The sequence below is a fragment of the Bos grunniens genome, chromosome 5, assembly GCF_055505025.1.
Source record: "Bos grunniens cultivar Pamir isolate PY7600 chromosome 5, Bosgru_T2T1.0, whole genome shotgun sequence".
In the NCBI taxonomy this organism is placed as follows: Eukaryota; Metazoa; Chordata; class Mammalia; order Artiodactyla; family Bovidae; genus Bos; species Bos grunniens.
In genome coordinates, this window is record NC_141169.1 from 59,474,746 (window position 1) to 59,501,561 (window position 26,816).

Consider the following 26,816-nt stretch of genomic DNA (forward strand, 5'->3'; position numbering starts at 1 on the left):
CATTATTTTTCTTATCTAAATTATCATACAGTGAATTGCTAAAACAGACATAAATGTAGAAAAGTATTTTTCCATTACTAATCTGTTGTTCTGATGACAAATACATAGAATATTTAAACATTTTTATGTAGAATGTAAGTAAACTGTAAGTTAAATTTCATGCTCAAAATATTATTTTTCAACAATGCCTAACTCCTATATTACTTAGTTATTTCTACACCTTTATGACTGAGTTTCCTCTATTTCACTTGATAAAAACCATTAAAAGTATAGTATGCATAAATATATATATATATATACATATATAGAGACATATATATGATTGTATACTCATATAGCACATATATACATATTTGCATGCTTCTAGAGACATGAGTATGTACTTTTGGATTTAGACATATATAAATTAATAGTAATTTTATTCTACTCAAATATTTTAGGTGGTGTTTAATGTCGTGCATATTATTTGACATTAATAAATGGAGCTTCCCATGTAGCACTAGTGATAAAAAGCTTGCCTGCCAATGCAGGAGTTTTAAGAGACGTGGGTTCGAACCCTGGGTCAGGAAGATCCCCTGGAGGAGGGCATGACAACCCCCTCCAGTATTCTTTCTGGAGAATCACATGGACAGAGAAGCCTGGTGGGCTACAGTTTGCTGGGATGCAAAGAGTCAGATGTGAGTGAAGCAGCTTTGCACTCACACACATGTTAATATGAGAAGGGCTTTTAGTTCTAAATTTAAGTTTATAATACGAAATCACATAAGAACACTCCGAAATGATACTGTGCTAAAGTTCATACAAGGAAGATTTACAATAAGAATATTAAATTCAAAATAGCCTAAACAATGCTGTTTCTGTAAAGAAATAGAATAAGGTAGAATATATTTTAGAAAAGATATTATTCATTGGTTCTCTAGTTAAAATTGTATTTGTTTTAGTTAAAATTTAAGTCAGGTCAATGTTTTGAGAACATCTTTCTCACAACATCCTTAACTGCTTGTTTTACCTGCTGGTTCCGTAAGGTATAAATAAACGGATTGAGCATAGGAGCCACAGAGGTATTGAGCATAGCTACTCCCTTTGTCAAAGCAACCCCTTCCTTTGCTGAGGTTTTCACATACATGAAGATGCAACTTCCATAAGAGATTGAGACAACAATCATATTGGAGGAGCAGGTTGAAAAGGCCTTTTTTCTTTGTTGGGCACAAGGGATTCTCAGAATTGTTCTGAGGATGTAGGAGTAGGAGAGGATTACTAACATCAAGGTGGACATGAGCGTCAGCAGAGCTAAAACAAAGCTCATGAGTTCTAGTGTGCTGGTGTCTGTGCAGGAGATTTGCAGTAAAGGAGCAGAATCACAGGTGAAGTGGTCAATGATATTGGAGTCACAGAAATCCAGCTGCAGCCCTATGGTCAGTGGAGGAAAGATCACCAAGAATCCAGCCAGCCAAGAGCCGCCTACAAGCTGGTAGCAGATCTTGTTACTCATGATGGTTGTATAATGCAGAGGTTTGCAGATAGCCACGTAACGATCATAGGACATAGATGCCAGGAGAAAAAACTCTGTTGAACCAAGAAGGATAAAGAAAAAGAGCTGAGCTGCACAAGCATTATAGGAAATAGATTTGTCTCCAGTTAGAATGCTTATCAAAAATCTAGGATTACAGACAGAAGTAAATGAGATTTCTAAGAAGGAGAAATTCCTGAGGAAAAAATACATGGGCGTCTTCAGATGGGAAGCCAGCAGTGTAAGAATGATGATAGTCAGATTTCCACTAACACTCAGCACATATGTGAGAAATAAAAAGAAAAAAATAGCAGCTTGCATTTTGGGATCATCAGTCAGACCTAGAAGGATGAACTCTGTCACTGATGTTCTGTTTCTCATTTCTGGTGGCTGATTGTTGACAAATCTTACTGGCAGATACAAAACAGTAATAAATTGATTAGATAAGCATAAATGTCTGCACCCGTTTTTCAAGTAATAATTTTATTTTCACAAAAAGTTTCTGGACTTTTATACATATATTTTCCTTCCCAATTTTATTATACATCTTAGGAGTGTTTCTTTTGCTTAATATTAGTCTCATCTGTAGGACGTAATGTCCTCTGATCCTTACTGCATGTCTATTGTGTCTTCATTTATTACTCTTGTTACCTGGAAAATCTGGTGATTAAACATGAACTCTTCTCATGCTTCATTGTTAAGCTAAAATACAGAGGAAATTATGTTCTCAAGTTGTCTTTTCCAGGCATTAAAATTCTGACTGATAATGGAAACCAGTGATCTGCCTAAACTTAATATTTCATAGGGAAAATTCTAAACGTTCTTTTGGAGAAGTAGTGAGTACTACCTCTGTTAATTTATTTATTGCCCTTTTTAAAAAATACAGAGACCAAGTCATTGTAATGTATCCTAGACTTTTATTTATATTGAACTATGGTTTATATAATATTATCCATATTTTAAAACCCAGAAGTCCATTCAATTTCCAGAATTTAGAATCCCTTAACCCTTGCCTTTATTCTTGATTTCTTAAAAATATAACTTTTCATGATATGCAATTAATGTACTGATTTTAATAGATTGTTTAAAAACTTCTAATAAAATAAGTTCTACAGATTGAGTTAATAGCTTAAACAATATATTTATAACTGTGTTAATGAAGGTCAGAAATACTCATAAAATTAAAATATGAAATATGCAAACACTTTGTATATGTCATTTAGAGCTATCTTGGACATCCAGGCCAAGAATATGTATCAAGTTTTTGTAAAGTGTGATTATACCAAAATTAAGGAAAATGTGGTGTGTTCTACACATTTTTGTTAATTGATAGAAATCACCATTTGAAATATCTTTACATTTCAGTTTATTGGTTTAACTATTGAATATATATGTAAGATAATGTACTGTAATAATATTATATACACTGTATGTAATTATATGTATCAGAGAAGAAGAAAATCACAACACAGGGTCATAATCAATGCTTTGTAGTAAATAGAAGCATCAGATTAAAATAAACAGAATACTTACATATGATCAAAAGACTGATGATTTGTGTGACACATTGAATACAAACTAATGTGCTCAATTAAGATAAATCAAAAGAAAAGTAGTAGTCTAATGCTTCATGGAGAAATGACTATTCTCCCTGTCTTTCCATAAATCTCTCTATTCTTCCATAAAACCCTTCATGTTTCAGGAGCTAAATAGCTAATGGAACAGTTATCTCATATTTTCCTTCACCGTTTGTCCCAAATATGGAATCCTGAACATATCCTACCAGCTATCTTAGCAGCAATATTTTCATGTGAAAGCTAAAAAGGAAAAACATTTGAAAAATCTTTTGTAATAAGCTCTTCTGATAATTCACAGAAGGCCATTTCCATTTATTTTTCTTAGGAAAAAAGTAAACCTAGAAAATTTAAAGTGTTTTGTTACAGAACTATATTTTTTTTTGGCTTCAGAAATATTCTTTGAGATAAATCCTTAATGACTTCTGGGAAAATAATAATAGGGCACTGATGAATCATGCACAAGATTAGCTTTGGTGAGTATATTTAATTGATATTATGGGACCTGTGTCCCAGGAGAAGGTTGAGAAAATTATCCAGCAGGGTGATGGTCAAGTATTTGGTGAGGTGGGAAGTGTAGTGAAAATAAACCAACATTTCCTGATCATATTTTTATGATGGCTATATCCTTCACACTGTATGGTATATGTTTAAAATATGAAAGCAAAACAGACAGAAGACTATTAATGAAGAAAGACATGATCTCATCGTGTATAAAATAACTTTAAAATTATTAAATCTTTTGAGTTGCATCATTTCAGCTATATTTCCTTAAGAAGTACTTCTACTTTCATGAATTGAGCTAAATAACTAGTATACACCAAAATTAGAAACAACCGAAATTTCACCTTTATGTTTCTGTATTATTTCCAATGTATTGGCATAGAATCCAAGCTACACTTTAATGTGTACCAAAACTGCTCTTACTAATGAGCAAATGAGGCACAGTTCATTCCACAGTGAGTAAATACAAGGCAGAAAAAGATAACTTCTTCAAAATAGCATCTTGTTGTTGAATATATATTATAAATGAAAACTAAGATACTTAAATTACTTTTGTGTACCCAATTATGATACTTCAAAGCAGAGGCTTAACTAATAGTTGATTTATTAGATATTTTATCACCACTGTAAGTATAAATATAATTATAAAAACACAAAATGATATTTTTCCATTTTAAAGAATTTGTCTTCATGTGATATATACATTACTTCAAGCACTTGATAATTAATAGGAAATCTTCATTTTAGCCAATAGTTAACCATTGGCTTTGGGCTCCCCTGGTGGCTCAGGGTAAAGACTATTCCTGCCAATGTAGGAAGCGTGGGTTCAGTCCCTGGGTTAGCTTCAAACCCTGAGTCAGGTTTTCCACATTTGATTTTTTTTTAATTTCAATTTTTAATTAAACTTCACATTTAATTTCAATATTTCCATTCCTTCTAATTAAATGGTGTGAGATACTTACAGTGATTGAAAACGGTAAAGGTGTGTGATTTATCTTTGAATTTCCCTCATTTGTATACCAATAATTGTGTTCTCTGATCCTTATACATGTATGTTAAATAGGTGTGTAAGCATCTTGCACTGATTTTCAGTAATTTCATGGACTAAGCTTTTTATGATTACCTACTTCTGACTATTTAATGTTAAAATTTTTCTGATGTTATGATATGGAAAAACAAAGGTCATTGCATGTGATGTAAAAGCAGTTATCCCTAATATTTAGCAATAATGATTTCATTAATAATTAATATTTAATAATTAGTCATAATTTCTGTTGACATCACTCACTGAAAGAAATCACCCACCAAACACCTGCAGTCTCTCACAACTCCAGTTTATTGCCTAACAAGAAGAGTATAACTTGGAAAAATATAGATAAATAGTTCTGATGAAGCAGAGCTGCAAGAAAGTGATATGGACAACTTAATCTATTTTCACAGTAGAGGATAATTTTTTTTTAAATCTTTTTAACAAAACTTATTTATATTTATTTAACTTATTTATTTTTAATTTTTATTTTATATTGGAGTATAATTGATTAACACTGTTCTGTTAGTTTCAGGTGTACATCACAGTGAATCAATTATACATATACATGAATCTATTCTTTTTCAAAATTATTTTCCTATTTAGGTTACTACAGAATAGTGAGCAGAGTTCACTGTGGTACACAGTAGGTCTTTGGTGGTTATCTCCTTTAAATATAGCAGTGTGTACATGTCCATCCCAAACACTCTCTGCAATCTGTTTTTTTCCCTTTACAGATTTGAATAGCTGACTCAATAGAAAAGGAAATAAAAGTAGGGAGGAGACAGAGTCCTTTGGTATAAATAATCATAAAGCATGGTTTTCTAAGTCTTGAATTTAGGTTCCATTCATTAACTGTGGGTTATTGTGAATTTTATTTTGAATCATTTATTCCTCATGTAGGACTTGAATAGCTATCTAGAGCTTTCTAATTGTCTTTTGAAATTAAAGACCAATATTAAAATCACATCTCAGACTCTTCCTATGTTTGCCAACTGTGGAATACATGATACATAGAGCTGGGGAACATTATAAGGAGAAAAAAGTAACAAATACAGAGAAATACTTTTGGAAGTAGAAAAGTGAAATATAAAAGGAGCTATAAAATAACTGTGAAATCTTTGACCACCCTATTTAATTTGAATTGTGTCCTCCTTTCCTTACAGCATATCAATTTTGTTCATATTATTTTCACTTACTACAATACAAAATAATTTAAATTTCAATTATGTTGACTGTTTGAATCTGTTCCTGCACTAGAAATAAACTCTGCAATATCAAGAGGTTTTGTGTGCTTTGTTGCCTTCTGTATATCAACCATCTGAAACAGTGGTTTGTGTTTATGTGTTGTTTATTTGTGGTTTCAGTTACAGATTTCATAATGATTAACCCACTCCAGTGTTCTTGCCTGGAGAATCCCAGGGACGGCAGAGCCTGGTGGGCTGCCGTCCATGGGGTCACACAGAGTCGGACACGACTGAAGCAACTTAGCAGCAGCAGTGCTTGATTGATAATAAAATTTTTTTTGTTGTTGAAGACAAGTCCTTCAGGACTTGTTTTACCTACTGGTTTCTTAAGGTGTATGTAAAGGGATTCAGCATGGGAGCAACAGAGGTATTAAGTACTGCTGCTGCTGCTGCTACTGCTAAGTCACTTCAGTCGTGTCCGACTCTGTGTGATCCCATAGATGGCAGCCCACCAGGCTTCCCCGTCCCTGGGATTCTCCAGGTAAGAACATTGGAGTGGTTGCCATTTCCTTCTCCAATGCATGAAAGTGAAAAGTGAAAGTGAAATCGTTCAGTCCTGTCCGACCCTCAGCGACCCCATGGATTGCAGCCCACCAGGCTCCTCCATCCATGGGATTCTCCAGGCAGGAGTACTGGAGTGGGGTGCCATTGCCTTCTCCGATGAAAATACAATTCCTGTGAGAAACAGAAACCACAATCATATGAGCAAGTAGAGAAGGCCTTTTTCTTTGCTGGGCAGAAGGTATCTTCAGAATTGTTTTAAGGATGTGTAAAAGAGAATCACCAAGGCTAAAGTTACCATGAGTGTGAATGCTGCTAAGAAAAATGCCATAAGTTCTAGAAACTCTGTGTCTGTGCAAGCAATCAGTAGCATAGGAGAAGAGTCACAAGTGAAGTGATCAATGATGTTGGAATCACAGAAATCTAGCTGGAAGCCCATAATCAGGGTCGGGTAGAGGAGGGAAGATAATTAAGAAACCAGCCAGCCAGGAGCTGATTACAAGCTGATTACAAGCTAGTTGCAGACTCTGTTACTCATGATGGTTGTGTAATGTATAGGTTTGCTGATAGCCACATAACAATCATAGGACATCACCTCCAGAAGGAAAAACTCTGGAGGCCAGAATTGAAAAACAAACAAACAAACAAAAAACAACACTTGTGTCATGCAAGCATTATAGGAAATGATTGTGTCTCCTGTAGCAGGGCTGCTCAGAAACCTAGGAATACAGACTGTGGTGAATGAAATTTCTAAGAAAGAGAAATTCCTAAGGAAGAAATACACAGGTATCTTCAAACAGACACTGGATAGTTTTAACATGATGATGTTCATGTTTCCATTACACTCAGTAAGTAGGTGAACAACATAAAGAAGAATATTACAACTTGTACCTCTGAGCCATCTTTAAGCCCCAGAAAAATGAATTCTCTGATTAATGCTTTATTTGGCATGACTAAACTCTGAATCCTGCAGGTCTGTAGGTAAAAAAAGAGAGGATATCAACTCCTTATATGATTTCAAATACATTTATAGTGCTTTTATCTTGTACAAAGAACAATAAAACACACATTATTAGGAAGTGACAAAACTTTATCCATCAGAATAAAGCAAAAGCACTCAATGTGTCAGCAAATTTGGAAAACTCAGCAGTGGCCACAGGACTGGAAAAGGTCAGTTTTTATTCCAATCCCAAAAAAAGGAAATGCCAAAGAATGCTCAAACTACCACACAATTGCACTCATCTCACACGCTAGTAAAGTAATGCTCAAAATTCTCCAAGACAGGCTTCAACAATATGTGAACCGTGAACTTACAGATGTTCAAGCTGGTTTTAGAAAAGGCAGAGGAACCAGAGATCAAATTACCAGCATCCACTGGATCATGGAAAAAGCAAGAGAGTTCCAGAAAAACATCTATTTCTGCTTTATTGACTATGTCAAAGCCTTTGATTGTGTGGATCACAATAAACTGTGGAAAATTCTGAAAGAGATGGGAATACCAGACCACCTGAGCAGCCTCTTGAGAAACCTATATGCAGGTCAGGAAGCAACAGTTAGAACTGGACATGGAACAACAGACTGGTTCCAAATAGGAAAAGGAGTACGTCAAGGCTGTATATTGTCACCCTGCTTATTTAACTTATATGCAGAGTACATTATGAGAAATGCTGGACTGGATGAAACACAAGCTGGAATCAAGATTGCTGGGAGAAATATCAATAGCCTCAGATGCGCAGATAAACACCACCCTTATGGCAGAAAGTGAAGATGAACTGAAAAGCCTTTTGATGAAAGTGAAAGTGGAGAGTGAAAAAGTTGGCTTAAAGCTCAACATTCAGTAAATGAAGATCATGGCATCTGGTCCCATCACTGCATGGCAAATAGATGGGGAAACAGTGGAAACAATGACTGACTTTATTTTTTTGGGCTCCAAAATCACTGGAGATGGTGATTGCAGCCATGAAATTAAAAGATTGGAGCCTATATACAAAGTGAAGTAAGCCAGAAAGTAAAACACCAATACAGTATACTAACGCATATATATGGAATTTAGAAAGGTGGTAACAATAACCCTGTATACAAGACAGCAAAAGAGACACTGATGTATAGAACAGTCTTTTGGACTCTGTGGGAGGGGGAGAGGGTGGGATGATTTGGAAGAATGGCATTGAAATATGTATAATATCATATATGAAACGAGTCGCCAGTCCAGGTTTGATGCACGATACTGAAAGCTTGGGGCTGGTGAACTGGGATGACCCAAAGGGATAGTATGGGGAGGGATGAGGGAGGAGGGTTCAGGATGGGGAACACAAGTATACCTGTGGCAGATTCATTTTGATATATGGCAAAACCAATACAATATTGTAAAGTTAAATAAAATAAAATTAAAAAAAGAAAAAAAAAAGAAGATTAAAAAAATAAATAAATAAAAGATGCTTACTCCATGGAAGGAAAGTTATGACCAACCTAGATAGCATATTCAAAAGCAGAGACATTACTTTGCCAACAAAGGTCCATCTAATCAAGGCTATAGTTTTTCCAGTAGTCATGTATGGATGTGAGAGTTGAACTATGAAGAAAGTTGAGCGCCGAAGAATTGATGCTTTTGAACTGTGGTGTTGAAGACTCTTGAGAGTCCCTTGGACTGCAAGGAGATCCAACCAGTCCATTCTAAAGGAGATCATCGCTGGGTGTTCTCTGGAAGGAATGACGCTAAAGCTGAAACTCCAGTACTTTGGCCACCTCATGCGAAGCGTTGACTCATTGGAAAAGACTCTGATGCTAGGAGGGATTGGGGGCAGAAGGAGAAGGGGACGACAGAGCAAGAGATGGCTGGATGGCATCACCGACTTGATGGACATGAGTTTGAGTGAATTCCGTGAGTTGGTGATGGACAGGGAGGCTTGGCATGCTGCAATTCATTGGGTCACAAAGAGTCGGACACGACTGAGCGACTGAACTGAACTGAATGCAAATTCATATTATGAAACATGTATAATATTATGTATGAAACAAGTCACCAGTCCAGGTTCGATGCACGATATTGGATGCTTGGGGCTGGTGCACTGGGATGACCCAGAGGGAGGGTATCGGGAGGGAGGAGGGAGGAGGGTTCAGGATGGGGAACACAGATATACCTGTGATGGATTCATTTCGATATTTGGCAAAACTAATACAATATTGTAAAGTTTAAAAATAAAATTTAAAAAAATTCATATTAGAATTTGTCTAGTGGGGAAAAAAGTTAATCTGTGTTTAAAAACCTTAAATTTTTATCTCAGCTTTTGATAATTCCCTGCTGTATAGTTTTGATTACTTATTAACATACAGAAAGTCATTTTTCACAGTCATAAGAACAAGTGATAATGATAAATACTTAGCGTACTTCACTAGGAAGTAGGTCATTGGGAAGATTAAACAAGTTACTGAGTATATAGTATTTCTGAAAACATAATGCGCATAAAATTCTACATGCTAATTTTTCTATTCAAAAATTTATTTTTGTTTTGGAATGCATTCTTTTTCTAAATAAGTTGTGGTCTAGTCATAGTAAAAAGTTAAAGAGAAAATATTATTTATGAGCAATTCATTGAAATCAATTCTATTCTGCCTTTATGCAAAATTAATTCTATTCACTCCTTTTTAACTAAAGGTAATGCAAGCACAATCTTAGCTTCTTGTTAGCCCAATGTTAGCCCATAAACAAAGTTACAGGGTAAAATTTCCTGTTGGACTCCTTAAATAAAGTCAATCACTAAACAATGAAAGAGATCATATTGTTTCCTATAAAAGATTAAATACTTATTTCAGAAAGTTATTGCATGACAACCTTTATCAAGTTCTGCTTTCAAAAATAGTAATTTGATAGCTGTATTGTTTATTAAACTAGTTATGAAGGATGCAATAGGGAAAGAAACTATATTAAAAGGAAGATAGTAACATCAATGATAACAGTAATTAATCATATAACAAAATATAATGAATTTTACTATTAGTGTTATTATCAATATTATTCATATTATAACAAAGATATAAACAGCCTTTTACTCTGTGCCCAAAATGCTTTTGCTTGGTCCTTTTAAGGGACTCATTATGCAGATGAGGGAATTGACTGAAAAAATACTACCTGACTCCCTCCTCAGGCAAGTGTGATACATTTATGAGTTCAGCTCTGACAAGTTTACAAAGCTATAGGCAGAGAAAATAATGCAAGAATTGACAGAGTGCCTTCATGCTGCATTTTAAAGAGAGTAATTTTTAGAGATATATGATTTCAAAAAGATAATTAATGATGTAGATAAAGAAAAAATGCACTCACCTTTATGATAGTCAATGGAACCGAGTCATGGTTTAAACCTGAATATTTTTCTGATTATCTACAATAAGAGAAACATGATGTTTTAGGTAGAAAAGATTTCCTTCACTTTGACATATTTTATAAAATGAATTCACATTTGTGCACTCATGATTAAAAATTTAAATCTTTGGTTTGGATTTTCCTAGTCATAAACCAACCATTTCTCAAATACCCAATCTGTGAGGATGAAAAAATCCAGTCCGCAAACGTCCAAAATTTTTTTTTTTGTAATTTAAGTGTCATGGGTTTTATGACTTTTCTGATATTGCTCAGTGATATAGGTTTTCCAAAATGCTTTTCTCCAAAATAAACTGACCCATTTAATATATTTTGAGTGTACTGTTACAGATGAGGTTTTTTTTTTTTTTTTTTTTTTTGAGGGAAATATAAAGAAAACTTCTCTGAGGAAGAAAAACCAGTGCATCTACAATGCAGTTTATTTTAGCTACAATTTTTAATAAGATTCCTTCAGGAGCCATTAGGTATTGAATGACTATAGAATTCTATCTGTAATACTGGAGTTTGCATGGAAAAAAAGGAAAGACTGATGAAAAAATTATTTCTTGGTTATTTTTCAAATATTTTTTCTGACCATTGTTTTAAAAGAAGAGAGACTCTCATTGACTCTCTTGCAAATTTTTGTGAGGAAAATGAATATAGGGTAAAAATTTATTTGGAGCTTAAAAGAAATACCTTACCTATGTGGTTATATAGTACAAACGATGGTGAAAAGGTGTTTTTTGTTTTTGTTTGTCCTTTCTTTTTTAAATACAGCTGATGTTCTCTTTGGAAAAGGTCATACATTTTTAATGAGAGATTTAATAAAGTATTACAGATTTCTTCAAGTAAATATTTTGTATACTTGGATTTAGAAAGGAACAGATAAAATGTGTCACCAAAGATTGGGTGTTTTAAACTTTAATTTTAGTTAAAATTAATTAACATAATGGTTTCTAGACTTCAATTAATGGTGTCATAGGGATGGCAGTCCACATGGTCTATGCTCTACCAAGCTAAAATAATAGCTGTTTACTTTGCACGATAGGGAGTATTTGTAGGACTGAATGCAATGATTATGGTAAATAGGGCTCTATTATCAGGCAGAGGCAAAGAAAGATAACACCTAATAGCATGATTCGATCTGGAGGAGTTCAGTTCAGTTCAGTCACTCAGTCCTGTCTGACTCTGCGACCCCATGGACTGCAGCACACCAGGCTTCCCTGTACATCACCAACTCTTGAGTTTATTCAAACTCATGTCCATTGAGCCGGGGATGCCATCCAATAATTTCATCCTCTGTCGCCCCTTCTTCTCCCGCCTTCAGTCTTCCCCAGGATCAGGGTCTTTTCAAATGAGTCAGCTCTTCACATCAGGTGGCCAAAGTATTGGAGTTTCAGCTTCAGTTCAGTTCAGTTCAGTCCCTCAGTTGTGTCTGACTCTTTGTGACCGCATGAATCGCAGCATGCCAGGCCTCCCTGTCCATCACCAACTCCGGGAGTTCACTCAGACTCATATCCATCGAGTCAGTGAAGCCATCCAGCCATCTCATCCTCTGTTGTCCCCTTCTCCTCCTGACCCCAACCCCTCCCAGCATCGGTCTTTTCCAATGAGTCAACTCTTCACATGAGGTGGCCAAAGTACTGGAGTTTCAGCTTCAACATCAGTCATTCCAATGAACACTCAGGACTGATCTCCTTTAGGATGGACTGGTTGGATCTCCTTGCAGTCTAAGGGACTCTTTCTTCCAAGGAGCAAGTGTCTTTTAATTTCATGGATGCAGTCACCATCTGCAGTGATTTCGGAGCCCAAAAGATAAAGTCTGCCACAGTTTCCACTGTTTCCCCATCTATTTCCCATGAAGTGATGTGACCAGATGCCATGATCTTAGTTTTCTGAATGTTGAGCTTTAAGCCAACTTTTTCACTCTTCACTTTCACTTTCATCAAGAGGCTTTTGAGTTCCTCTTCACTTTCTGCCATAAGGGTGATGTCATCTGCCTACCTGAGGTTATTGATATTTCTCCCAGCAATCTTGATTCCAGCTTGTGCTTCATCCAGCCCAGCATTTCTCTTGATGTACTCCGCATATAAGATAAATAATCACGATGACAATATACAGCTTTGACGTACTCCTTTTCCTACTTGGAACCAGTCTGTTGTTCCATGTACAGTTCCAGCTGTTGCTTCCTGACCTGCATATAGATTTCTCAAGAGGCAGGTCAGGTGGTCTGGTATTCCCATCTATTGAAGAACTTTCCACAGTTTATTGTGATCCACACAGTCAAAGGCTTTGGCATAGTCAATAAAGCAGAAATAGATGTTTTTCTGGAACTCTTTTGCTTTTTTGAAGATCCAGCAGACGTTGGCAATTTGATCTCTGGTTCCTCTGCCTTCTCTAAATCCACCTTTAACATCTGGAAGTTCACAGTTCACATATTCCTGAAGCTTGGCTTGTAGAATTTTGAGCAGTACTTTACTAGCATGTGAGATGAGTGCAACTGTGTGGTAGTTTGAGCATCCTTTGCATTGCCTTTCTTAGGGATTGGAATGAAAACTGACCTTTTCCAGTCCCATGGCCACTGCTGAGTTTTCCAAATGTACTGGCATATTGAGTGCAGCACTTTCACAGAATTCTCTTTTAGGATTTTAAATAGCTCAACTGGAGTTCCATCACCTCCACTAGCTTTGTTCGTGGTGATGCTTCCTAAGGCCCACTTGACTTCACATTCCAGGATTTCTGGCTCTAGATAACACCATCGTGATTATTCAAGTAGTGAAAATCTTTTTTGTACAGTTCTTCTGTGTATTCTTGCCACTTCTTCATAATATCTTCTGATAATGTTAGCAAGGAGAGATAAAAAAGCCTGCTATTCATTATTGTTGTGTAATGCAATGGCTTATAGATAGCCACATAATGATCATAGGGCATGATGGTCAAAAGAAAAACTTCTGTTGAACCAAGGAATATGAGAAAATGTCCTGGTCCATGCAAGAATTATACGAAATGGTCATATCCACTGTTACAATGCTGACCATAAATCTAGGAATACAAACTGTAGTGAATGAGATTTCTAAGAAAGTGAAATTCCTAAGGAATAAATACATGGGTGTTTTGGGGTGTGAGTTTAGCAGAGTAAGTGTGATAACTGTCATGTTTTCAGTCGCTCTCAGTATATATGTGCAAAATAGAAACAGAAAAGTGAAAACATTTAGCTCTGGATCATCTGTTAATCCCAGAAGTATGAACTCTTTGGCAGAGGTGGGATTTCTCATTTCTTATTGCTTACTTCTTCCTGGTCTGTAAATACAAACAAGAAACATGATTTAGTGAGTACAGGGTTTCTTTTTTCTAACCTTTGCTTGTTTAAGAAATGTATGATATAATGGATCAATAAATTAATCACTTAGTGTTACCACCACTTTTGAAACCAAGTTTAAGCCAGGACAAGAAAACTTTTTTATTTAGATCATTCTCCTTTTAATATTGAGTGAGTCCCTTGATCTCTTCAAGAAAACTAGAGATAACAAGGGAACATTTCATGCAAAGATGGGCTCTATAAAGGGCAGAAATGGTATGGACCTGACAGAAGCAGAAAGTATTAACAAGAGATGGCGAGAATACACAGAAGCACTGTACAAAAAGATCTTCACGACCCAGTTAATCACGATGGTGTGATCACTCATCTAGAGTCAGTCATCCTGGAATTTGAAGTCAAGTGGGCCTTAGGAGGCATCACTACAAACTAAGTTAGTGGAGGTTATGGAATTCCAATCCATCCTAAAGGAGATCAGACCTGGGTGTTCATTGGAGGGTCTGATGTTGAAGCTGAAAGTCCAATACTTTAGCCACCTGATGCGAAAAGCTGAGTCATTTGCAAAGACCCTGATGCTGGGAAAGATTGAGGGCAGGAAGAGAAGGGGATGACAGAGGATGAGATGGTTGGATGGCATCACTGACTCAGTGGACATGAGTTTGGGTGGGCTCCGGGAGTTGGTGTTAGACAGGGAGGCCTGGCGTGATGCAGTCCATGGGGTCACAAAGAGTTGGACATGACTGAACTGAACTGAGTCCCTTGAAAAGAGTAATAATCATGTTTGTATAAGAAAAATATGTTTATCACATATAGTTATCTATCTTTTCAGAGTTTGATCATATGGGTAAAAAAGTTCAGTAAAATACTATAAAATGTTTTAATATTTGTTCAATCACCACATGTATAATTTGAAATTTGTCTTTAAGAGTTATTTTCCATATTTTTAAATCTTAATATCATTCTGGCTATGTAATTAATATATTACCAAAAGATCAGAGCCATCAAAATTAATATGTATATACTCCTAAATAAACAAACTCAGAACTTGAGGATTTTCTTTTCTGAGTTAAACAATAATCTATTACTTTTAAGAATAGATTCTTCCAAGCAAAGTTAATTAATCTAAATATAAATTTATTAGAAAATGGGAAAAATAAATGAGGTGAGAAAAGAAAAATATACTTATAATTATATAAGCCCATGTGGTAGCAATTTGACTCTTCAAACCCAAGTAATCTGTTGCTTTGAGTGTCGGTGTGGAATCTTTACTTATGGAATATTTCATAGACTTCCCAACTTGTTTGTTTCTGCCTCTGATTTTTCTATGCAATAACATACTTACATAGTGCATTGGTGGAATTTGGCAGTATTATCCTGGCTGTGTAGAGTGAGATGAACATATTGAAGGATAAATCCAGCAGAAAATTTATTTCTGAAGTTGATGAGGCCCTAAAAGATAAGTGACATAGTCCCGGGTACTGATAGAAGGTGTTACATCCAGAAGACAAGCAAAGAGTTCAAGAGGTCCCTCAGGAAAGGGTTGCTGACGTGGTGGCAGAGGCTCTGTGGCAGCCCCACGTGGTCAATTCATGTGAGTCTGAAAGGATGAGACTCGGGTAATATTGCAAGATTTTTTATTGAGTAACAGTGTCTCTGATACTAGCTTGTTTAGGAGGAAGGCTAGAAGTGCTGGAAATGGGAGAGGGTAATAGCGAAACAAACCTTTGTCCTAAGTGTTTAACTGGTTGCACAGCAGAACTAGAGACCAAGCTTTCCTGGAATGTGGGTCAGACTCTCAAAAAACTAAATGGATACTAGAAAAAGGGAATGGAAAAGAAGTGGGATCAGAGCAGTACTTACTTTGGTGAAACAGGCAAATAAAAGGGATAAAGTTACATGTTTTACTGGTTAATAAAGTGAAGCTGCTAGTTCCTAAGGAGAAAGCTCAAACTAGTATAGTAATATAATATCTTACTTGGCTCTCAGTAACCTTTGTGAAAGAAAGATAGTTTACATTTTTGTTTTACTTTGCTTACCTTCCAGGGCAAAGACTATATTGACTAAATAGTGCCTCCAAAACAAACAGATTGCTTTTTTTTTCCCCTCAAAATAGTCACAGGGGATTGTTGCAGTGAAATAGAATTCAAATGTCTCTGGAGAGTGATGGTGTCATTAGTCCACCTTAAATTTAGCTGAATAATATAAATTAGGTGTTCATGGGGAATAATTTTTTTAAAAAAGAAAAGATGTCAGAGAACAACTGCAAAGAACAACAGCAAGGAATTAGCAGTCTTTGAAATTTTGGATTTCATATTGTCCATGTTATTTTATTTTTCCTGAAATAAATGTTAGCTGAAGTGATATATTTCAATGAATGTAAACTTGTGCAGAAGCAGAAAATAGCAAGAGTGCTACCAGTAGATTCTATGTGCTATTCAAATGTTTTACTTTTTATAGAATTATTCAGACTCCTTTCCCATGGGTAATTTGTGTATTCCAACTCACATATTAATGTGTTCAATTATTTATTTAGATCAGTATGGATTTGTGAATATTTAATAGTTTGAATTATATCCAATGCTAATTTATTTTGTTGCTAGATTTTTCCAGCTTCAGCCACTGGGAACCCTCTCAATTGGCTACTGTCCTTTGACCTACTGCTATCATAGTGCTTTAAAAGGTCACTTCTTTATTTTCTGGCATTATACAATGCTTCAGGATCATCTTGTATATTCCTTACCATAGCCCTTTAGTCAGATATTTCTTCAATGATGCATGAATACTTTTATTGGAGAATGGTATTAGAAAGTGTTAGTCACTCAGTTGTGTCCAACTCTCTGCGACCGCATGACTGTAGCCCACCAGGCTCCTCTGTCCATGGAATTCTCTAGGCAAGAATACTGGAGTGAGTTGCCATAGAAATCAGGATCTCAAATATGGGTGTGTTCATTGCTGTCACAGTGCCATTGATTCTAGGTCCCCTGTAACTCAAATGATAAAGAATCTGCCTGAAAGGCAGGAGCCCAGGGTTCTATCCCTGGGTTGGGAAGTTCCTCTGGAGAAGGAAACGGCAATCCACTCCAATATTTTTGCCTGCAGAATTCCATGGACAGAGAAGCCTGGTGGGCTACAGTCTGTAGGGTCGCAGAGTCAGACATAACTGAGCAACTAACACAGTCACACACAAGAGGACAGAACCAGGGAAAATGTATGAGCCTATGAACCTGTGTATAAATACGTATGCATACTATTACTCTATCTTACCTTCTGGATTTATACTAAGCTAAAAATAAATCTATACTGTATCTTTGTTACCAGGTACATTATAATAACTTATTCCTCTAGCTCCTCTATAAGCTCCCACTGCAAAAGTAAGATTCCTGGCACCCACCATCCATTTCCTTAATCCTTCAGTTCCTATATACTTATATAACATATCAAAATTATTTACCTATATAATGATAGGAAAATACTTTCTAAGCTAGAGTGCAGAACGTATGTGCCTTTTCTTTGTTTTTAGTCCTACAAATCTCAATCATTTTTGAAGTTACTTAAGTCAGCAACTTTGAACCCTATTCCCTTCAGTGAGATTATTGCAGATATTTAAAATACAGTTATTTTGGGAGTCATATTCTGCATTCCATTCTGTGATCCCCTAACCTCTTAAATGATTTTTTTTAAACATTTGTGTAAATTAAGGCTTACCTCCTCTTTTTAAAAAACAATTTTTGGCTGTGCTATGTCTTCATTTCTGCAGGAGGGCTTTCTCTAGTTGTGATGAGTGAGAACTACTCTCTTACTTGTGGTGCACAGACGTCTAATTGCAGTGGCTTCTTCTGTGAAGCACAGGCTCTAGGGCATGGGCTCAGTAGTTGTGATGCATGGGCTTAGTTGCTTCATGGCATGTGAGGTGTTTTTTTACCAGGGATCAAATAGGTGTTCTCTACATTGGCAGTTGGATTGTTAACCACTGGGCCACCAAGGAAGCCCAAAGTTTACTCTTTGGAATGTAATTTTCTATGAATTTTGACAAATGCATAGGACCATGAATTCATCATTGCAATATTATAAAAAATAATTTCTTTGCCTTAAAGTCCCCATTCATGTCACCTATGTAATCTCTTTTTCTCAATGATCTCTGGCGGACATTAATCTTTTTACATTATGTATTGTTTTCCTTTTACTAGGATATGATATAATTGAGATCATATAGTATGCTGCCTTTTCAAACAGATTTCATTAAATTAAAAATATTGATTTCTAGATTATCCATGTCTTCACAATTTGATAGCTCATATCTTTCTGTCACTGTATGCATTCATTTACCTTTTTAGGAGCATCTTGAATACTTCTAGTGTTTTGTAATTATAAATAAAATTTCTAGCAAACATTTGCATGCAGTTTTTGTGTGGACATGAGTTTTCAAATCAACAGGGTAAGTATCTGCAAGGGAAATTGCTGGATCATGTGGAAATTTATATTCAGAATTTTTTTTTTTTCTTTTTCCACTTGGCTTGTGGGATCTTAGTTCCCCACCAGGGACTGAATGCAGGCCATGGTAGTGAAGCCTAGAATCTTAATCACTGGGTCATCAGAGAACTCAGGAAATCCCTATAGGATTCTAAAATGTATTTGATTTTAATTGGAAGATAATTGCTTTACAATATTGTGTTGGTTACTGCCTACATGAATAAGCCATAAGCATGGTTTTTTAAGAAACTGAGAAATTCCTTCCAAAGTGACATTTTGCATTACCATTAGCAATGAATGAGACTATCAGACTTCCTGTTACTCTGCATTATTTTTAGCAATCAGTGTTGTTAATGTTTTATAGTTTAGTCATAATATGTGCATAGTGGTAGCTCATTATTGATATAATTTGCAGTTGTCTAAGGGCAGTGATCTCTAACATCTTTTCATTCTAATCCCTCTGATTCAAGGAATTAGATCTGGTAGACATAGTGCCTGAAGAATTATGGACAGAAGTTCCTAACATTGAATAGAAGGTGGTGACCAAAACCATCTCAGAGAAAAAGAAGTGCAAGAAAGAGAAGCGGTTGTCTGAGGAGGTTTTACAAACTGTTGAGAAAAGAAAAGAAATGAAAATCATGGGAAAAACGGAAAGATATACCCAACTGAATGCAGTGTTGCAGAGAATAGCAGAGAGAGAGAGAGAAAAGGCCTTTTTAAATGAACAATACAGAAAGGTAGAGAAAAACAAAAGAATGGGAAAGACTCGAGGTCTCTTCAAGAAAATTGAAGAGGTCAAGGAAATATTTCATGCAAGGATAGACACGATAAAGGACAGAAATAGCATGGCCTAAGAAAAGCAGAAGAAATTAAGAAGAGGTGGCAAGAATACATATTAAAAATACACAAAAAAATGTTTTAATGACTGGGATAACCGTGATGATGTAGTCACTCACCTAGAGCCAGACATCCTGGAGTGTGAAGTCAAGTGAGTCTTTGGAAGTATTACTATGAACAAAACTAATGGAGGTAATGGAATTCCAGTTGGGCTATTACAAATCCTAAAACATGATGTTGTTAATGGGCTGAACTCAATATGGCAGAAAATTGGAAAACTCAGCAGTGACCACAGGACTGGAAAAGATCATTTTTCATTCCAGTCCCAAAGAAGAGCGATGCCAAAGATGTTAAAGCTGTCATACTATTTCAATCATTTCACATGCTAGCAAAGTTATGCTCAAAATCCTTCAGCTAGCCTTCAGCAGTACGTGAGCTGAGAACTTTCACACATGTAAGCTGAGTTTAGAAAAGGCAGAGGAACAAGTAATTAAATTGCCAACATTCGTTGGATCATTGGAAAAGTAAGAGAATGCCAGAAATTCATGTACTACTGCTTCATTGACTATAATAAAACCTTTGAATGTATGGATTACAACAAACTGTGGAAAATTCTTAAAGAGATGGGAATAACAGACTATCTTACTTGTCTCCTGAGAAACCTGTGTGCAGGTCAAGAAGCAACAGTTAGAATCAGATCTGAAACAAGCGACTGGTTCATAATTGAGAAAAGAGTACAACATAGTTGTATATTGTCACTGTGTTTTTTTAACCTCTATGCAGAGAACATCATGGGAAATGTTGGACTGAATGAATCACAACCTGGAATCAAGATTGCTGAGAGAAATACAACAACCTCAGATATGCAGATGATACCACTATAATGGCAGGAAGTGAACTAAAACGCCTCTTGTTGAGACTGAAAGAGGAGAGTGAAAAAGCTAGCTTAAAACTCAACATTTAAGAAACTAAGATCATGGCATCTTGTCCCATTGCTATTGCTAAGTCACTTCAGTCGTGTCCGACTCTGTGCGACCCCATAGACGGCAGCCCACCAGGATTCCCAGTCCCTGGGATTCTCCAGGCAAGAACACTGGAATGGGTTGCCATTTCCTTCTCCATAAGTTCATGGCAAATATAGAAGAGGAAAAGTGGAAGTACCATCAGATTTTATTATCTTGGGCTCAAAAATCACTGCAAACAGTAACTGCTGCCATGAAATTAATAGATGCTACTCCTTGGAAGAAAAGTCATGACAAAACCTAGATGGCATACTAAAAAGTAAAGAGATAACTTTGTCAACAAAGGTCTGTATTGTCAAAGCTATGGTATCTCCAGTAGTCATATATGGATGTGAGAGTTGGACTGTGAAAAAAGCTGAATGCCGAAGAATGATGCTTTTGAACTGTGGTGTTGGAGAAGACTCTTGAGAGTCCCTTGGACTGCAAGGAGATCCATCCAGTCCATTCTAAAGGAGATTCGTCCTGGGTGTTCTTTGGAAGGAATGATGCTGAAGCTGAAACTCCAATACTTTGGCCACCTGATGTGAAGAGCTGACTCATTAGAAAAGACTCTGATGCTGGGAGGGATTGGGGGCAAGAGGAGAAGGGGACGACAGAGGATGAGATGGCTGGATGGCATCACCGACTCGATGGACATGAGTTTGAGTGATCTCCGGGTGTTGGTGGTGGACAGGGAGGCCTGATGTGCTGTGATTCATGGGGTCGCAAAGAGTCGGACACGACTGAGCAACTGAACTGAACTGAACTTGCAAGTAATGTCTTTAGTGCTCCAAGTTTTCTTATTTTATTGAATCCTCAATCACCACATAGTCTAATGCTCTTTCTGAAAATAAAACATTTTGAAATTTATCTTTTTAGAGAGTTATTTTCCATATGTTTAAATTTGTAATGTCATTCCTGCCTACATAAATAATAACTTACCAAAAGAATCAGAGCCATAAAGATTAATATGCATATATTCCTAGATAAACTCAGAAGTTAAAGTTTTTCTTTTATGAGTTAAATACTAATCTGTTACTTTTTAGAAGAGATTCTTATAAGCAAAGTTAATTGATCTAAGTATAAATTTATTAGAAAATGAGAAAACTAAATGAGGTGAGATAAGAAAAATACACTTACAATTATATAATCCCATGTGGTAACAATTTGACTGTTCAAACCCAAGTAATCTGTTGCTTTCATTTAAGTGTTGGTGTGGAATCTTTATTTTTGGAATGTTCCATAGACTTCAAAGCTTGTTTCTAACTTTTCTGATTTTCCTATGCAATAACATACTTACATAGTGTGTAGGTGGAATTTGGCAGTATGCTCCTGGCTGCGTAGAGTGAGATAAACATATTGAAGGATAAATCCAGTACAGAGTTTATTCCTGAAATTGACAAGACCCTAACAGAAAAGTGACATAGTCCCAGGTGCTAATAGAAGGTGTTACATCCAGAAGACAAGCAAAGAGTTCAAGAGGTCCCTCAGGAAAGGGTTGGTGACATGGTAGCAGAGGCTCCGTGGCAGTCCCACATCATCAGTTAATGTTGCTGTGAGAGGCTGAGCCTCCAGTAGTATTGCGAGATTTTAATTGAGTAACAGTGTCTCTGATACTAGCTTGTTGTTTAAGAGGAAAGCTAGAAGTGCTGGAAATGGGAGAGAGTAGCAGCTAAATGAAACTTTGTCCTAAGTGCTTAAATAGTTGCACAGTAGAACAAACCAGAGACCAAGCTTTCCTGAAATGTGGGTCAGACTCGAAGAACTGAAGAGATAACAGAAAAAGGGAAAGGAAACGAAGAAAGTGTGATTAGAACACTACTTACTCTCATGAAACAGGCAAATAAAGGCGATAAAGTTATTTACTTTGCTGGTTAATAAAGTGAAGCTCCTATTTCCTAAGGAGAGAGCTCAAATTTCTGAGTGAGAATCAAGAAATAGAAGTTCTGGAAAAGAAATGCAATGCATGGCATATCAGTAGAAACTTGTGAGAAAAATGCAGTTGGAACTATTCCACATTTCCCCATCCAAGGCCAGGCATTTAGTACCTCATTTCCCCAATTTTCATAAAACTAGCAGTAGCCTAACCTTAGATGCAAGGAAAATCTAGCAATATAATATCTTACTTGGCTCTCAGTAACCTTTGTGAAAGAAGGATGGTTTATAATTTTTGTTTTCACTTGTTTACCTTCCAGGGGCTAAGACTAGATTGTCTAACTACTGTTCCCAAAACAAACAGACTGGTTTTTACCTGCTATTTTTTTCCCCTTAAAATAGCCACAGGGAATTGCTGCAGTGAAACAGAATTCAAATGCCTCTGGAGAGAGATGGTGCGTACTGCTGCTGCTGCTGCTGCTGCTAAGTCGCTTCAGTCGTGTCCAACTCTGTGCGACCCCATAGACGGCAGCCCACCAGGCTCCCCCATCCCTGGGATTCTCGAGGCAAGAACAGTGGAGTGGGTTGCCATTTCCTTCTTCAATGCCTGAAAGTGAAAAGTGAAAGTGAAGTCGCTCAGTCGTGTCTGACTCTTAGCAACCCCATGGACTGCAGCCTACCAGGCTCCTCTGTCCATGGGATTTTCCAGGCAACAGTACTGGAGTGGGTTGCCACTGCCTTCTCCAATGATGCTTATTAGTTCAACCTAAATTTAGTTGAATATTTTTAATTAGGTGTCCTTGGGAAATAATTTTTAAAAAACATTAAATGTCAGAGGACCCCTGTAAAAGAAACAGCTAGGAATTAGAAATCTTTGAACTTTTGGACTTTGTATTGTCAGTATTATTTTTGCTTGATATAAATGTCTGTTGAGGTAGTATATTTCAATTAATATAAACGTGAATAAGTAGAAAATAGCAAGAGGAAAGGGCTACCAGGAGAATCAATGTGCTATTCAAATGTTTTGTTATAAAGTTATTCAACATTCCTTTACATAGGTAATTAATGCATTGGTCTCATGTATTAATTTTTTCAATTATTTTTTTTAGATCAGTGTGAGTTCATGGATATTTATTTTATACTTTGAATTATAACCATTGCTAATTTATCTTGTTGCTAGATTTTCCCCCAGCTTCATCCACTGGGAGCCCTTTTAATGGGTTGCTGCTTCTTTTGACCAACTGCTATCATAGTGCTTTTAAAAAAACCACAAAAGGCCCTTTATTTTTTGGAATTATAAGATGCTTCAGAATCATCTTGTATATTCCTTGCCACAGACCTCAGTTATTTCTTCAATGATGCCTGGATTCTTTAGGATTAAAGTTTTAGTCCCTCAGTCCTGTCTGACTCTCTGTTACCCCCTGAATGTAGCCCACCAGGTTCCTCTATCCATGGAATTTTCCAGGGAAGAATACTGGAGTGAGTTGCCATAGAAACCAGGATCTCAGCCCTGGGTGTGTTCACTGCTGTCATGTGCCATTGATTCCAGGTCCTCTAACAGGATAGAACCAGGAAAAACGTATGAGACTGCGTACCTGTGTATCAATATGTATGTATAATCTTTATGCTACCTTCTGGATTTATACTAAACTAAAAACGAATCTATACTGTTATCTTCATTATCAGATACATTATAACTTCAGGTCTTCTTCTCTGTAAGCTCCCACTGCAAAAGTAAGATTCCTGGCACCCACTATCCATTTACTTAAATCTTCAATACCTGTCTACTTATATAACATTATCAAAATTATTGACCTATACAATGACGGTCAAAGGGAAACCCTTTATTAGCTAGATTGTAGAACTTATGTACCTTTTCTTTGTTTTTAGTCTTACAAATTTGAATCATTTTAAAGCTACTTAGGTCAGCAATTTTCAACCCTACTCCCTTCAGTGCGATTATTGCAGACATATAAGATACAGTTGTTTTGGGAGACATATTCTGCATTCCAGTCTGTGATTCCCCAACCTCTTAAGTGATTTTTTAAAAACATTTGTGTAAATTAAGGTTTACCACCCTCCCCACTTCCTTTCTAAAAACAACCTTTTTGTTTACACTGTGTCTTCATTTCTGCAGGAGGGCTTTCTCTAGTTGTGATGAGAGAGAATTACTCTCTTAGTTGTGTGCACAGGCTCCTCATTGCAGTGGCCTCTTTTGTGAAGGACAGGCTCTAGGATGTGGGCTCAGTAGTTGTGATGCATGGGCTTAGTTGCTTCATGGCATGTGGATCCTTTTAGACCAGCATCAAATAGGTGTTCTCTACATTGTCACTTGGATTGTTAAACACCAGACCACCAGGGAAGCCCAAGGTTTACTCTTTGGAATGTAATTTTCTATGGATTTTGAAGAATGCATAGGACCATGAATTCATCATTACAAATTAAGCAAAATAGTTTCTTTGCCTTAAAGCCCCCATTCATGTCACCTATGTAATCCTCTCTGTTTCTCAACAATCCCTGACAGCCATTGACCTTTTTACATCATATATTGTTTTGTTTTTTCTAGAATATCATATAACTGAAATCATACAATATGTTGCCTTTTCAAACTGGTTTCATTCAGTTAGAAATGCTGATTTATGGTTCATTCATGTCTTTTCACAGTTTGATAGCCATTACTTTCTTTCATTGAATATATAGAAGAACTACTTTTTTTTTCATCCATTTCCCTATGTAGGAGCATCTTGAATACTTCTAGTTTTTGGTGATTATAAATGAAGCTTCTAGGAACTATTTGAATTCAGTTTTTGTGTAGATTTGAGTTTTCAAATCAACTGGGTAAGTATCTGCAACTGCAATTGCAGGATTATGTGGAAGACCATACTTAGATTCTTTTATTTTTTTTTTTGACACTTGGCTTTTGGGATATTAGTTTCCCCCTGGGGACTGAACCTGGTCCATGGCAGTGAAAGCCCAGAATCTTAACCACTGGGCCACCAGGTAACTTAGAAACTCCGCATATCTTTTTAAATTTTTTTTTTTAATTTTTAATTGGAAATAATTGCTTTACAATATTGTGTTGGTTTTTGCCATACGTGAGTCAGACATAGGTATAGTTTTTTAAGCAGCTGAGAAATGTCTCCTAAAGTGACAATATCATTTTGTGTTACCATTCACAGGGAATGAAAATATCAGATTTTCTGTTACCTGCGTTATCTCTAGCAATTGGTGTTGTTAATGTTTTACCGACGAGTCAAAATATGTGCATAAATATAGCTCATTATTGATATAATTTGCAATTATCTAAGGACAGTGATGCCTAACATCTTTTCATTCAATCCCTTAGATTCAAGGACTTAGATCTGATAGACAGAGTGCCTGAAGAACTTGGACAAATGTTCCTAACATAGTATAGCAGTCAGTGACCAAAACCATCTCAAAGGAAATGCAGAAGGAGAGTGGTTGTATGAAGAGGCTTTACAAATAGCTGAGAAAAGAAGAAAAATAAAAAGCAAGGGAGAAAAGAAAAGATATACCCAACTGAATGCAGAGTTCCAGAGAAAAGCAAAGAAATAAAAGAAGACCTCCTTAAATGAACAATGAAGACAAGTAGAGGAAAATAAAAGAATGGGGATGACTAGAGATCTCTTCAAGCAAATTGGAGAGATCAAGGGAATATTTCTAGCAAAGATGGACATGATAAAGGATAGAAATGGTAAGGACCTAACCAAAGCAGGAGAGATTAAGAAGAGGTGACAAGAATACACAGAAGAAATATACGAAAAAATGCCTTAACGATGTCTTAAAATAACCATGAAGGTGTAGTCACTCACCTAGAGCCAGACATCCTGGAGTGTGAAGTCAAGTGGGCCTTAGGAATTCTTACTATGAAGTAAACTAGTGGAAGTGATGGAATTCCAGTTGAGCTATTACAAATTTTAAAATGATGGCACTGTTAAAGGGCTACAGTCAATATATCAGAAAATTTGGAAAACTCAGTAGTGGCCATAGGATTGGAAAAGGTCAGTTTTCATTCCCGTTCCAAAGAAGAGCAATGCCAAAGAACGTCAAGCTGCCATATAATTTCACTCATTACACATACTAGCAAAGTTATTCTCAAAATCCTTCAAGCTAGACTTCAGCAGTATGAGAAATGAAAACTTTCATATGTGCAAGCTGAATTTAGAAAAGAGAGAGAAAGCAGATCAAATTGCCAATATCTGTTGGATGTTAGAAACAGCAAGGGAATTCCAGAAATATATGTACTTCTGCTTTATTGACTATACTAAAGCCTTTGACTCTGTGGATTGCAACATACTGGGTAAAATTCTTAAAGAGATGGGAATACCAGACTACCTTACTTATCTCCTGAGAAATCTATATGTGGTCAAGAAACAACCGTTAGTATTGGTCATGGAGTAAGTGACTGGTTCAAAATTGAAAAATAGTATAACAAGGTTGTATTGTCATCCTGTTTTTTCAACTTGCATGAAGAGTACATCATATGAAATGTTGGGCTGGATGAATCACAACCTGGAATCAAGATTTCTTGGAGAAATATCAACAACCTCAGATATTCAGACGATATCACTCTAGT

General features: G+C 36.3%; 1 protein-coding gene and 1 pseudogene across 1 annotated transcript; both read right to left on the reverse strand.

Annotated features, from left to right (window-relative positions):
- Nucleotides 1–958: 958 nt before the first annotated feature.
- Nucleotides 959–1,891, reverse strand: LOC147372148 (olfactory receptor 6C76). Its single transcript, XM_086403967.1, has one exon. The coding sequence runs from the start codon at nt 1,889–1,891 to the stop codon at nt 959–961; it is 933 nt and encodes a 310-aa protein (XP_086260093.1).
- Nucleotides 1,892–6,102: 4,211 nt separating this feature from the next.
- LOC147372149 (olfactory receptor 6C65-like) lies at nt 6,103–13,995 on the reverse strand (annotated as a pseudogene).
- Between the last annotated feature and the right edge of the window lie 12,821 nt (nt 13,996–26,816).

Coding starts and splice junctions, on each gene's coding strand:
- LOC147372148 (XM_086403967.1), bottom strand. CDS start 1,891: ATGAGAAACAGAACATCAGTGACAGAGTTCATCCTTCTAGGTCTGACT.